Raw genomic sequence first — 14,178 nt, 5'->3', positions numbered from 1 at the left:
ATTTTCAGTGTGATACAACTTCTCATAGGAAAATCAGTGCAATATCAATAATACATTATAGTAAAATGTTCGTTTTCATCTCCGTCAGCCAGTATTCACAAAGGATGTAAGACAAGACAAAACAGATACTCAGGTACAAATTAAAATACAAAGTAATCAAGCAAAGCAGATGGCAAATAAATCACTACACATATGCAATAAAAAATCAAATAATTTATTTATACTTTTTAAACAAAGTCTGTTGTCCACATGAAATCAAAGAAAATTTGCAAGAAAAGTTGTAAGAGGCGAGAGTGAATGGAAGATGAACGGGATGACGAAACATGTGGACCATACTGTATTTCCCAACTCCATGACTCCATGAGGTGCAAGAATCCTTTTTTAAAAAAAAAAAATAAATCAGAAGCAACTGGGAACCAGATCACACACACACAACGAAAATGTTTATGGTGGAGAGCAGACCCACTGATCATTCCTTCACCAAGCCATGACCAGACCACACAGGATCATGTCTACTTTTACTAGTAAGAATGGTGTAATATGCAGCTAGGACCTGCCAGCTGTTACTTCAGAAGCTGTTGGGGTTTTGTTAATGAACCTATAGTACAGATCTCAGACATCAGAGTAAAGGAAATCAAGTAACGATGCAATTGAAAGTGCAACTATTCTAAGCTCTTTTAGAATTGTGCCTGCTCCTCATCACATACCACATTGATTAAACCTAGAAAGAGAACATAGATGAACATATATAGAACTTCCCAGCTACCAAACAGTCATTAGCATCTACTCAGAGATTTAGATTTGTACCCAACACAAATTAAGCTGCAAGATTTTGGAGTTATTTAATCAGAGGCATATCTGTCAACAGTGGTGAATGATGAGAGGGGGCATTTGCACAATAACAGCTCACATTTCCATCTCTCAACAGCTATTCACATCCTGAAGGAGTCCAACCCCTTTACATAAACAAACTCCCTCTGAAGGGTATTATGGTTTTTAATAAGAAGGGGGTCCTTTAAAAGAGCCCTTGTAAAAGCGCTCTTCTCAAGGAAGAAGAGACCAAAAGGAGAACTGGACACCTGAGCCTGTTTGTTTTGAGGGTATCTGGCTGTATCCGCTGTGTCCAAATAAGCCTAGCAATGAATTCAACTTTAGTATAAGCATTACATTTCTTATGCAATTTAGGTTCACAAAATACAAATGCACAATTCAGTTCTTCAGGCAAAAAAAAAAATCCATAATGTTCATCTGAACAATACTGCTGCACCTCTGTACAAAAAAAAAACAAACAGAATCACATTTTCCCCACCAAAAATTGTATGATTTTCAAGAAAAAACAACAGCAAAGCACATCATCAGGCAGGATTGCAAGAGAAAGCAGATCAGTATTTATAGGGGGGGGGTTGACAAACAGGAAAAACAAAACAAAACGATGAACTTCTACCTTGCAATGTGGGGTCTTTACTCATCTACACTCTTAATCAGATTTTCATTCTAACACCATATAAAGGTTAACACACTATACAGCACACACACTCTGTGAAACAACTTCTTAACATTGTAAATTGTTGCATATCCTCCTCCGCATAAGTGGTTGTTAATACAGAGTGATGAGCTGCTTATACTTACATGCTGCCCCCTGCTGCTAAACTAAAAGCAGTGCTGGACAGCACAGGTGACTGTGCATGCAATGAGGAAGTTATCATCATCATCATCATCATCACTACCTCCCACCCCCAAACACATATGGCATATTTGAGTACAAGGCATTGGTTATGAATTAACTATTGATTAGCACTGTTAAGTTGCACCTTTGGCAGTCACTAAGTTATGCATCATCATAGATCATTTTTAAATCTGCTAACTGCATTACACTTTGGACATATCTGTTTAAGTTGGGAACATTTAGAAAAAAGTGCATTGGTTGTATTCGTAAATGTGTCTGAAGTCATTTATTATATTAAGGAAATTTCTGATTCATTTTCGTTAAAACACCCTGACGATTTATAAAGATGGAGGGATCATTTTTCTCTTACATGTTTATGGTGCTGAATGGATGTATATGCAACAAAATAAATTTAACCTTTTTTTTTTTTTTTTTTTCAACAAACCGGCACAAAAGTTTAAAAACTAAACAAGCCAAAAAACATTACACAAATGCATAAAAGAATGCAGCACATTCAAAATCAGGTGATTTGCACAGTTTGGTGATTTCTTCCCAAGGACATCGGACTCAAGCAATTACTAGTTTTAGTAGCTGAAAATCATCAAACTGTGCCGGCCTGTAGTTGTGTGTCCCCGCTCTAAAGAAAGTAGGATAACAGGAGAGTAGGATCATTCTGGCACAATTTAGGTGCAGACAGTGATTTCTGGTAATTTCATTTGCCTGTTGTAGCAATTCAATGGCTTGTATGTATAGGACAGTATCTCTGAGTGCAATGTGGTGTCTTCCTTTTCCAAGAAGTGCATATCTGGCTTAAGCAGCTGTATTCCTACAATGAAAAGAGCTTGGTCTGTTCAAATATAGGGAATAAAATACACACATAAAAATAATAGGCCCCCCTATACACCCACAAACACAAGCCAATGCTTTGGCCTCTAACACAATCAGAACATCCCCCTGAACCCTCTTCTGAAGAAAACAAAAAATAAAGGAAAAACAGAAAAATCAGATTTGTTAGTGTAGCTTCTATTTTTTTTCGCATGTTTAATTTTTTTTGACTGTAGAAGTTTATTTTCCATCCCACAGTTACAATTACTCATAAAAAATAAAAGAATAGAGGGTGATGCCTTGTTTGTTTTCTTTTAGCCTGATCCAGTTCGACACAACTCCTAGAGGTGATGCTAATGTCCTGCATTCACTCAACCACCTGCAATCAGGCTTTTGGACAACAGCGAAATCCAGAAACTTTTCCTCTTCGGAGTCAGTGACTGCTTTAAATATTAGCACCCCCATTTTTTGCAATAACTTCTCTCGCAAGGAGAAAGGTACATAAAACTCTTTATTACATTTTGCTTGTTTTTCATGCGGCTGCCTCCCCTTTGTGGCTTGCTGGAGGCCAACTCTCCGTACTCACTTGGACACAGGGACAGGAGGACAGAGGAATTGAGGGACAGTCCGGGACATCACAGGAAATCTCAGCGTAGCCACAGCTTGAGCCGGAGAGCATCCACTCCATTTAAATAGTATCTGAACAGCCGCTTGTCCCTGACAAAGCCCAGGTTCTCGTAAAGTTTCAGGGCTGATTTGTTGGTGATTTCAGTCTCCAGTACCACCTGCACAACACAGCAAGGAAACATGCGAAAGGTTCCATTTAGGAGAAATCCCATGCATTTCATCAAAACTAAAGATGCAACATCTACAGGGATTTGTGCACTGGTATGAACAACCTATATCCAAGATGTACATATCTATCAACTCAGAGGCAGACTGTCTCTTACCTCATCACAGTCCCCTTCCACCATGGCATAGATGGCCTTTTTAACAAGGTTTGTTCCTGAAATGACACAACAGTAAAATATACATTAGCAACCGTTTCACTCCATCATTGACTTCGAGCACCGCTGTGACTTGACTGTACGCCATAATGAAAAAGTGAAAAAGATTTTGGAAAAAACAAGTAACACAACTGATCAATAAACTTTCACTGAAATGAGCCTCCATTGTCTGACACATTATCACCCACCACTAGATTTTAACATTTCTCTCCATTTTCCATTAATTAACCAGCATGCCACAACAGAGCTGCGTGTAAACCAGTCAGCCCTTGCAAGTGCGTGCTACAGAAAGCAAACTGGGCGGGTAATGTCATTCAGAATACTCCTAACATTTGAAAGACTCCTAAAAAGACGTTTAATGACGAGGCTAAACATGACCATGCATGAAACACACATACCGATGCCTTTCCTGCGAAATTTGGAGTCCACAGCGAGCATGGCAATGTATCCCCGTCTAAACATTTTCTTATGCATATCCAACTTACATACAATGGCACCGACACAGTTTTTCTCCACCATTGCCTGTAAAACAACAGAAAGTTCAAACACTCATGTAAATAACTTTGTGGAAGGGGTGTGGACCTCTGATTTGGTGGGGAAAAAGGCAAGAAAGTACTTCTAACAATAAATTACTTAAATAATTTAAACCTAATATTTTCAACTTTGTTTGTCAGCATTCTCAATTAGTCATTAATTAAGTCTATTATTATAACGGAATCAAAACTTAGCATTTGATTGTCAAGAAATATTTCAAACCATGTTATTCAAGATATCAGACTGAACAGATTTGCTCATATGGTACAAGGAACTAGTTCTAAGCTGTTGTTTCATTGTGTTATCCCAGTATACCAGTATGTAGTGATGCCTTTTCTACCTTTGTCTTAAATAGTCCAAGGTAACGTGTTTTAATTGGCAAAAGGTTTCAGTTGACTCCAGTAAAAAAAATAAAGAGAAATTAATGTCAGCTTCAAGTGCAACAAAAACCGTAAAGAAAAGCCATTAGGTCGCCTGTATTTAGTTAACATGCTGTCAGAAAGCAGTGTTTATAGTCAGTAGACTTTATATTATATATGAACACTGATCAGGATCCAGAAGCAGCTTCTATATTATGAAAATATTCAATATGATCTGTATGAAGGATCTCTGGACATTTTCATCCAGTCACTACTATATTGGAGGGCAGTTTGTGAACAAAACTAAATATGGTTATATATAACATGGTGTCAAAAATATATCAAGTATCGTGATCTGGTTTTTTTTTTTTTTTTTTTTGCCATATCGCCCACCCCTAGTAGGCAGTATAACTACATACATACCAGAAAGCAGAGCTGGGGCCAGTTGTGAATGAAGTACCTATAGGTGTATATGGAGTAAGGCTCGGACAAGTCTTTAGTTATGAGCCGTATTATATCCGGCATCTGCAGCTCGGACTCGTATCTCACATAAGTGATGGGGCTGTGATCGGCTGCCGGTGTGCTCACTGACAGCTTTGCTATCTGATCCTCTAGTGGTGCCTCCTCAGCTCCTGCTCCCTGCGGCCCCAGGCCTGGCTCTCTGTCCTCTGCCGAATTCTGCACATTATCATTACACTCGGAGCGACACACAGTCCTGCCGAGCTCGGCTTTCAGACCCGTACTGTCTGTTTCCAGCTGATTCAAACAGCCGGGCTCGGTTATGGCCGCGGAATCGGGGGAGTCGACTCCGTTACTGGGTAGCGAGCTGTCGCGGTTGTTATACGCTAATTTCCTGTTTCCCCTCTCGTCAGTGCTGTCCACATATTCCGAGGCAGTGTGCTGACAGTCGGCCGCTCTGTGAGCTCGGTGCTGGACGTGATTTTGAGCGGTTTTATGGCCGCGGTGCTCGTCGTGCTCTGGGTGGCTAGCGATGCCGTTGAGCTGGGCCGGTGAAGAATGCAGCTGAGCAGCCGAGTTATGGTGATGAACGCTGTTCTGGCTCAATTTAACAATCCCTTTGGGGTCAGAGGCTTGTTGTGCCTCTGTCCCCGGAGCTATAACGTCTCCTCGGCCGCGGTCCAATTTTTCATTGTTCCCCAGGAACGAGCAGCCATCCACGGGCAGCGATATAATTTCGGCCGAGGACGCAGGCAGTGTGTTAGGCCCAGGCGGCACTTCAGCCATTCCACTGCATGCAGTATGGATGTAAACAAAAGAAGCAAGCCCAAACCGAGCTCTCGAGCTAAACGCCGAGTAAGACAAACACCCGCTGTACTTCCAGTATTGGTAAAATAATAAAAAGAAGCGAATAACTGTAATCTCGTTTGCTATCTCGTGTCCCCTCTAGCCATTACTCAAGTCACTTCACACTAGCTGGCCTATCAGCTATCGCAAAGCAGGTTTGGCAATTTGCGACACATACAGAATGCTGGGAAATGAAGTATTTAATCATGGAGTACAGGGAAGAATTCACCAAAAAACTAAATTCCCCTCAGAATATTCACTCACTTTCACGTGATATTGTAATTATTCCCTGATTCAAACTAAAATAAAGCACACATAGGTTTAACAAGCTTGTGTTAGTCAAAATTATTTTTTACCGTCTTATGAAATTTCCTAAAACAGCCACTAGATGGACCAATATGTTAAAACATTCACCAGACTGAGTGCCTAGAAAGAGGTTTTAACTGAAAGTGTTTCAAAATACTTTAATAAAGAATAAAAATTTAGGCCTGAGCCTTATGTGTGAACTGATCAATAAGAAGAATTTAAAATAAATAACCTAAAAAAGTAACCATCACATCCAAAGTCTTCAACTTTCCACTACAATTAATCTTTTCAAGAAGGTTTTTCTTCTTCTTCTTCTTCTTCTTCTTCTTCTTCTTCTTCTTCATCTGAATATACTTTTATTTTAGAATAAAAATGATAGCATTAACAGTCTGAAATAACACATAAGGAATTTTGCAGTGACCAAGAAACGTTTCAAACCAATAATATAATTTATATTTTAAATACATTATTCCTGATGAAGCTTTGTACAGGAGGCTTTTCTTTCCAAATTCCCAAAGAAGCCATCAACAACATATCTGCATCTCTTAAATAAAAATTAATTATTTGGATTATATTATTTATATTATTTATTCATTCATTCATTCATTTTAATTTAAGCAAAGCTAATGTACACATCAGCATTAAGTTCACAAATTAACAATACAAAACTTTTTTTTTTAATAATTATATATTTAATGTAGAGTGTCTAAATCATACATCAACACTCAGCCCGGGTGAGAAGTATAACCTACAATTTACTGGTTCTGACAAATGCATCTGAAATTTCATATAGTTCCAGAGTAATTGGCATCAGTGTTACCACAACAAACAGGTGAAGCGCTCTTTCTGTCTGATAAGATCAAGCCAACAGATTGGTCATGGCCAGTGGGTTTGTGATGAGGACGTCCCTGTGAGAAAAGCCTGGCAATGACAAAGGCAAATAACCAACAGACATGACAGACACAGAGGCTCATATACCGAATGTCGTAGTGTAAGTTTAACAATAAGAACCGTGATGTTTACACAATAGCAGCACACAGTAGTGCCTAAAATAATCATAACTATTATTATGCGTAATATGGACATCACTATTTCTATTATTCTGCTAATTTATTAAAAGATAAAGTATTGAGCTCAACAAAATAACTTGTTTTCTACATGCTGTATTGACTAAGGTAAGATTATCCACAAAGTGACTGATATAAATTAAAAATGAGAGGAAAAATATATAACAAATAGAACTCAATGCCAACAGCTCTGATGGGGAAGCCTTCACTGCTAACATGTCTAGTTCTTCTATGCCAGAAATATGCTTAAATTTTTTTTTCAAGCACGAAGGAACCTAGTAAAGAAAAGCTATTTCGTACATTTGACCTTAATGTGACCTTCACCCTGTTGGAATCAATTCTAAAATTGAATCAGTCCAACAGCTGGTTACAATGATATTTTTCCATAAATCCTACTAACATTTAATCACACGTTCTGGAGATATTATGCTAATAACAATAACAGATGGACCAACAGACAAATTGAAAGCTGAGGCGTAACAATTGAAGCAAATGGGGAAATGCACTCTCACGCAAAAACTGTTACAGAAATAATTCTGATGTAAACATATACTAAACACTAGAAAGACATTTTAGTTTACAGAGCACTGTAATCTGACCAATTATGGAGGTTAACTTCTGTGTTCTGAGTAAAAGAAACAAAAAGTAGTACTAGTGCATCAAAAAGCCATGTTTAACAAGAAAAAAGCTGTCAATAAAGTGGCAACCTTTAAGCCTAAAGTCTCTGCCTTGCTTCGATGTATAATCTCATTTGTATCAAAAGATTTGTTTGTCTCAAGGTTGCTTCCTCATGTCCTCTCTGGCTTGCTCATTAGAGATCGACATCCAAATTTCTGTAAAGCTGCTTTGCGGCTGTTTGTGTGTTGCTAAAAATGCTTTTAAAATAAAATTGCACTGAACTGAAATGTCTTACAAACTGCAGTGGCCTATGGTACAATAAATTTTATGTTAAAATTAAAATCAATGTGTAATTACACTGTATGAGAATTAAGTGGAAAACAGAAACACTCTTTTATAATTGGGTGTGTGTCGGTGTTCAGAATGAACCAGTCACATTCAATATCATGTTCCAAAGTAATTCTCCTACAGCGGTCATCAATTTCAAATGATTCTGATTAATCTCAAATTAAGATTTCTGTAGGATATGCTTCACATCTCATTTGTTGAAAAATATTGATAAGGAGTGGGGTATAAAAGAATTTCCAAAACACTAGATGACCATCATCAACAAATAGAGACAAAAAAGCACCACAGTAACATCACCAAGAACAGGACATCCCAACATCCCTCCAAAATTGATTAAAGCACATGATAAAAACTTACCAGTGAAGCGGCCATCAGACTTACAGCAACATTAAAGGGGCTGCAAGAATATCTGACAATTACTGATTTAATCTCTGTATGGGACAGAAATCTTTCATACTCCTCACATCTGAGCTGGGATGACTTTTTTTCACAAAAAGCATCCAAGCTCTACTTAATCACTCTAAACTATGTGTTATGGTCTGAGAGGACTAATTCAAAAAGTTATAATTATTCAGTAAATACACATTCACACACAAATGTTTATGGAAACCTTGATGGCAGCATCATGTATTAAAATTGCTTTTCTTCAGCCAGAACTGTTTTTTTTATCAGGGTGGAGGGAATCCTGAATAACTACAAATACAAGTCGATTTTAGTGCACAATGGTCAGGTGTCTGCTTGTAAACTGAAGATGAAAAAGAATTTCATCTTTCAGCATGAGAATGAATCAAAGCATACACCCAAATCAACAAAGGTGTGGCTTTAACCATAAGAAGATCAGACTAGAGTCCAGACCTGAATCTAACTAAAATTCTCTGGGTCAATTCTCTGACCTGAAGGATCTAGAATTGTTTTTGCAAGAAAGAATGAGAAAAGTCAAGATATTAGTATTAGAACAAAGAGTAAAGTATAAGTATAAAAAAATGTATGAGTTTAAGGATGTGTGCACTTGCACACAGATTACTGTAACCTTTTTGTTCCTTTATTCCCTTAAAATGTTTCTGATTTAGGCTTTAATTTCATATTGAGGGTGAAAAAAGATCTGACACGATCATCATGCCACAAAATAGAAGGTTTACAAGCTTGTATGTTAGACACTGCTTAATTATTATATGAAGGCTCTGTGAAGGACCTTTTTTTTTGTAGAGGAATAAAGGGCATGGACAAGCTGAAGTGGGTCGTTGTGGAGCAATTAACTACCTTGCTGAAGACCACTTTAGTCTTCTATCTTATTTCCCAGTCTTTCTGTCTGTCAGCCAGACAGTCTCATTTCAACACCAATAAACCCAGACAAGGTCTAAGCCTCATTGTGGAAAAAAAACCTCACGGAGTTTCCTTATAGCCTCTATCCAAAAGCCAAGTGGAACAAAGCAAAATGAAGAGGCAATTAATTGCATTTAAACAAACACACCGATATCCAAAAAAAAAACCACACAGAAAACTCAAGAAGTGTGTAAAAAGTTAGATTTTACTTCAGTCAATGTACCTTATTATCATTTTCACTTATTGCACAATTTTTACTCTGAGAAAAAGAAAAATCCAAAGAACTTAATCTGTAAACAAAGAAGGCACCTAATGTGTCCAGTTTGAGAGGGTTGGCATGTCTATCTGGGATAATTTGGAACAAATACCTGCAGAAGGTTGACTCGCCCTAGGTAGAATGCCTCTACCTGCACATCTCTCACACTTAGAGCTCCTATAAGAAGCAGCTTCAACACTTTAATTCACTGACTATTTGCTGACACTCTTTTGTCCTGTGGGCTAATTCAGGTAAAAGTATATACAGTGGTGGGCAATATTAGAGAAACATTCATAAAACACTTGATTTATTTTATCCTGAGATATTGCTGATCATCACTCAACATTTTAAGGAATATTAACTGTATTAGCTGGAGATACCACTGTTCTACTAGCATGTTTTCAAAATAACCAAGGCACTAAACCTGTCTGAAAATCTCTGGAAACAACATCCCTGGAACAAAGTACTGGCTAAGAAACCAATACAGTTACTGAACTGTGGAAGAGACTGGAAGAAGATGTGCTGATGCCATTCAAAGCAAGGGCCTATACACTTTTATATATTATATTCTACAGCTATAACCTTTAAAAATGTGAGTTATCTATTTTAGTAATCTTCTTTTGTGCTACAAACCATTCTCTAATTTTGATCACAGTGTTTTCAACAAAATAAAGTGCCTTGGTAATTTTGTAAAACATGTGAGCAGAGCAGTGATATAAGTACAGCTAATATTCCTTCAAATTTGCAATGAATATTAACAATATTTCAAAAGCGTTTATAAATTGTTCTCCTATTTTGAACGACCCTGTGTTTATATCAGCTATTAAGGTCTCTATGCTGTAAGTAATCGCTTTGCTACAGTATCACGGGTCCAGAACACACAGGGGCGTCTCCAGTGGAGTTCCAGATGTAGTATTCAGAGGACACCAGCTCTCGTGCTTTGGGAAAAACAAAGGTATTAAAACAATATTAACTTCATGTTCAGTTGAAAGGGCTGTTATGTTCATGTCTCATTTTTTACAGGATTCTATCATCTTATTCTATATAGCAGTTCGATAAAACATTTACTTGTGATGATCCGTGGCTTTGCTGAGGAGTACACTTGTACAGAGTGCTGGTCCACACAGCATCCAGATAAAGTCAAATCAGGTACCCGGAAGTAAAGCTGCAAAACAGTATAAATACTGAAGTTGAACAGATATTCAATAGTCACCTCATACTCAACCTCTAGCTCTGGAAAGAGCAGACTGGCAAGCAGAAGTCACACTTACTTTCACATATGCAGTGAGATCTGTACACATAGGGTCTGATGGTCCAGCAAGATGCCCTGAGAAATGAATCGCACCTTCCAGAGATACCTCTCGTGACTTTGGAAATTTCTGACCTGGTTTAGAAGTAAATAAATATATAAATTAATCTGGTTGTCATTCCTATACAATACATACCATTATCTTGGATATAAACTTACCAAGAAACCAAACAAGCAGATTCTTCTCTTTAGAAACCTCTAACTGTCCTGAGGTCACTTTTATATCCACGTTTCCCATTAGGTTTCTATAAAGAAAGATTTAGTCTCATTTATGATGTCACTAATAATAAAACAGTATCATTGAACCCTTATGTTTTACCAGTATCAGAAAAACTTAAATTAGTTCAATCCAGCTTTTACTCATCTTCAGTAATAACATTATCCTGATTGAAGTCATGGTAGAATATATTCACATATTAACATGCACACTCACTCGCTCACACACACCCTCTCTCTCTCACACACTCACAATCATTCATGCAAGGTGCAATTCAGAGTACACAATCCATATACTGCAGTGTTCTTGGTGGGAGGAATTAACAAACGACGAATAAGCAGAAGCAGCCATATGCTGAACACACCGGAGCCGTGAGGCAGCAATACTTCCTGCTGCCTCACCCTCCATAATTCTTATAGTTAAGCTACAATCTGCTCAACTTCCCAATCTCAGCACCTACAAAAAGGAGCTTGGAAGCATTACTGCTTCTCATCTCCAGGGTCCATCTTTTTGGATCCTGCTGCATGCACAGTGTCCATGTGATAGGCTTTGAATCCACCGTGAACCTGACAAGGACAAAACATTTACGGAAGACAAATGAATGTTGAATAAGCTGTGTGTGTGAAATGAATCACCTGTTGAAAAATGGAAGATGTGCTTCACAGAATTCAAAGCTGTTTCTGACACTCTCGTGAAGTTTAAGGACTACGCTGAGCTTGAGATGGTTGTCCTGTGACTTGAGATGGTAGGAACCAAGTATAGGTGGCACAGGTACCTGATTATAAAAGTCATTTAAAGATATAATTAGTGTGAGGCTTTGAGGATGCTGCCTTCAAAATGATGTATATAAGAAGTAATTCTATAAAAACACTCATTAACTCATCTAACCATTAAATGTACCAAGATACCTGGGAGGTATAACTACAAAGTCGGAAAGGCTCCAAAGGTGGAGAGAAAGGAAATTTGTATGGCCCTGAAAAGGCCGAGCCATCGTTCCCCTCCACACTGCTAGCTGTAAGAATACTGGAATCTAATGATGTCACACAGGGGTGCACTAGGATGTCCTGCAGGGGTGAACCATTGGGTGGCAGGGTAAGGGTGACCGTGACATTGGGCAGAACACCCTCCACTTCGCACTACCAGCAAAACAGACAAAAAAGACAAGATGTTGGTTAAGTGCTACACCAATATGATTTATATACACATTCATACAAACAGAAGGCTATACTCACTTTGCATGTTACTGTCCCGTGCACATCCCACAGATCCTGTTTACTCTGGTTTCCATACTGCATGGATTTCACCATCTCTGTGAGGGCCACGCTAACCACCGCTCTTCCTCGATGAACTCCTGTTTTCCATGCAGGCTGTTTCTGAGCACCACCAGGGCCAGGAGCCAGAGCTGCCGACAGCATCCCAGACTGAGGAAGAGTGTCCAGGGGGGTCCCTAACGGACAAATCTGCATCAGTACTGACGGAAGGGTAGCCAAGCGAGAGACAAGCACATCCGGCTCTGGTGTTTTTCCCCCTGTGCCACAAAGAAAGCCCTGTAGGCTAGATAACAGGGCTAAGCCCTGGGACACAGAAGCTAGGCTGGGAAGGGAGGGACGAGGATCAGGTGGGACTTCCGTCAGCGGGACACAGGCAAGGATTAGTCCACCCTGGACGATGGTTAGGACCGGCCATAGTGTCCTCTCGCCTGAGCTACCAACACGGAGCTCCAGTGCAGGAGATCGCTGCTGATGGGAACAGTCATCCCTTGCAGCAATGTAGGGCTTGTCAGGGTCTGCCAGGCCCAGTTCACTCAGTAGGAGGTGGGCTATTTGACAATCCTCAGGAACAGACACATGGTGAGCTCCAGCAAAGGTTTTAGCACGAAACTCCACCGAGGGATATCGCCTGAATGAAAGACCACAGGGGACAATGTAAAATGAAAAGACAAGGACATCCATTAAGGACAAATGTCATGGAGAAACAAATCAGCCATTTTCTATTTCACAGCACAGGACCACAGCAGTGGAATGGCCATGTGGGTGAAATAAACCATATGAGCCTAATTGCCACCCATCAAATCACACCTTTATGATGGCTATTCATGCAGACATAATGAATCACATCTAGCTCATGCTGGCTTAAATCATTTTAGTGTCAAGTATTACTGAGCAGCCAGTGCAATAATGTCATTATGTGGCCATGCAAATAAACATGTAGCCATGTGACACATAATTGGATGGTGCCACTCTCACTCAAAAAAAATAGTTGACTACAGTGTATTTAGAAAGGAAAATGGCATTTAATATCAGTTAGCAAAGGCTTCCTCTCACCATATATAATTTAAAAACAAAAAAAACACCTATTAGCTACCAGAAATATAGGCAGACTGGGTCTTGACCAATTTGTCCCAGATTGAAGGGCCAATTTAACATAAATAAACACACCCACTTACACACTAGCAATTGGATGACTATAGTTCAATAGCTTCCCACCAAATTACAGAGAAACTGTTTTCAAAACATTTTCAAAACTAACAATCCCTAGGAGACACCTGTCCTGACCAATACCCTCTGTCACGATCTGCACGTTTTGCATGCTGGAAACTTTTCTTTCACTCACCTGGAAAACTGCACTTTTACAGATTCACCCTTCTCGTGGGTGAGAACCCACAGCGCCCGGATACTCATCGAGCCTCGTTTCCTTTTATCGCATGAATGAAGATTTTAAAGGCAGCCGATTTAGCATAACATCTAACTGTGCAATAAAACCCAACAAGTAGTTTACTCTCTTATATTAGTAAAGTTCTTTCTATAAAAGTCCGAAAAATCCAAGCTGAATAGGCAAAGAGACCAAACATCACGAGCTAAACATTTCACTCTGGTTTCGACTTCCTGTTTTGAAACGACATGTGACACATGGAGGCGTGGCTGTCGGTTTTCAGGCCTTTAGGACGCTGATGTCAGATCAGGTGCACGCCTTTACACACCATTCTAGTATATAAACAAACGAACATCGAACTGATTTCAGACCTGCTGCTGAAGGTT

General features: G+C 39.0%; 2 protein-coding genes across 2 annotated transcripts; both read right to left on the bottom strand.

The window, feature by feature from the left end:
• Positions 1–193: 193 nt before the first annotated feature.
• naa30 (N-alpha-acetyltransferase 30, NatC catalytic subunit) lies at positions 194–5,847 on the bottom strand. The gene is made up of 4 exons (XM_058399405.1): positions 4,815–5,847; positions 3,897–4,020; positions 3,442–3,497; positions 194–3,276 (listed from the first exon to the last, which is right to left on the bottom strand). Exons 1-4 carry the CDS (start codon positions 5,634–5,636, stop codon positions 3,139–3,141), a joined length of 1,140 nt encoding a protein of 379 aa, XP_058255388.1. The 5' UTR covers positions 5,637–5,847; the 3' UTR covers positions 194–3,138.
• Positions 5,848–9,554: 3,707 nt separating this feature from the next.
• On the bottom strand, positions 9,555–14,092 carry ap5m1 (adaptor related protein complex 5 subunit mu 1). Its single transcript, XM_058399322.1, has 8 exons — positions 13,754–14,092; positions 12,373–13,039; positions 12,049–12,276; positions 11,776–11,915; positions 11,083–11,168; positions 10,886–10,998; positions 10,683–10,779; positions 9,555–10,552 (listed from the first exon to the last, which is right to left on the bottom strand). Exons 1-8 carry the CDS (start codon positions 13,819–13,821, stop codon positions 10,470–10,472), a joined length of 1,482 nt encoding a protein of 493 aa, XP_058255305.1. The 5' UTR covers positions 13,822–14,092; the 3' UTR covers positions 9,555–10,469.
• Positions 14,093–14,178: the final 86 nt, after the last annotated feature.

The sequence above is a fragment of the Hemibagrus wyckioides genome, linkage group LG09 (genome assembly GCF_019097595.1).
Source record: "Hemibagrus wyckioides isolate EC202008001 linkage group LG09, SWU_Hwy_1.0, whole genome shotgun sequence".
In the NCBI taxonomy this organism is placed as follows: Eukaryota; Metazoa; Chordata; class Actinopteri; order Siluriformes; family Bagridae; genus Hemibagrus; species Hemibagrus wyckioides.
Note: the sequence above shows the minus strand (reverse complement) of the source record. Positions and strands in the feature narration are given on the sequence as shown.

Bases quoted from the DNA above. Each gene is read 5' to 3' on its own strand.
- ap5m1 (XM_058399322.1), bottom strand. From the start codon at position 13,821: ATGAGTATCCGGGCGCTGTGGGTTCTCACCCACGAGAAGGGTGAATCT. The intron at 10,999-11,082 runs GTAAGTTTATAT...CTTCTAAACCAG, and splicing joins TCTGCTTGTTTGGTTTCTTG to GTCAGAAATTTCCAAAGTCA. The intron at 10,780-10,885 runs GTAAGTGTGACT...ACTGTTTTGCAG, and splicing joins ATCTCACTGCATATGTGAAA to CTTTACTTCCGGGTACCTGA.
- naa30 (XM_058399405.1), bottom strand. From the start codon at position 5,636: ATGGCTGAAGTGCCGCCTGGGCCTAACACACTGCCTGCGTCCTCGGCC. The intron at 4,021-4,814 runs GTATGTATGTAG...GTTGTTTTACAG, and splicing joins GGCCCCAGCTCTGCTTTCTG to GCAATGGTGGAGAAAAACTG. The intron at 3,498-3,896 runs GTATGTGTGTTT...GTGTCATTTCAG, and splicing joins ATTTCGCAGGAAAGGCATCG to GAACAAACCTTGTTAAAAAG.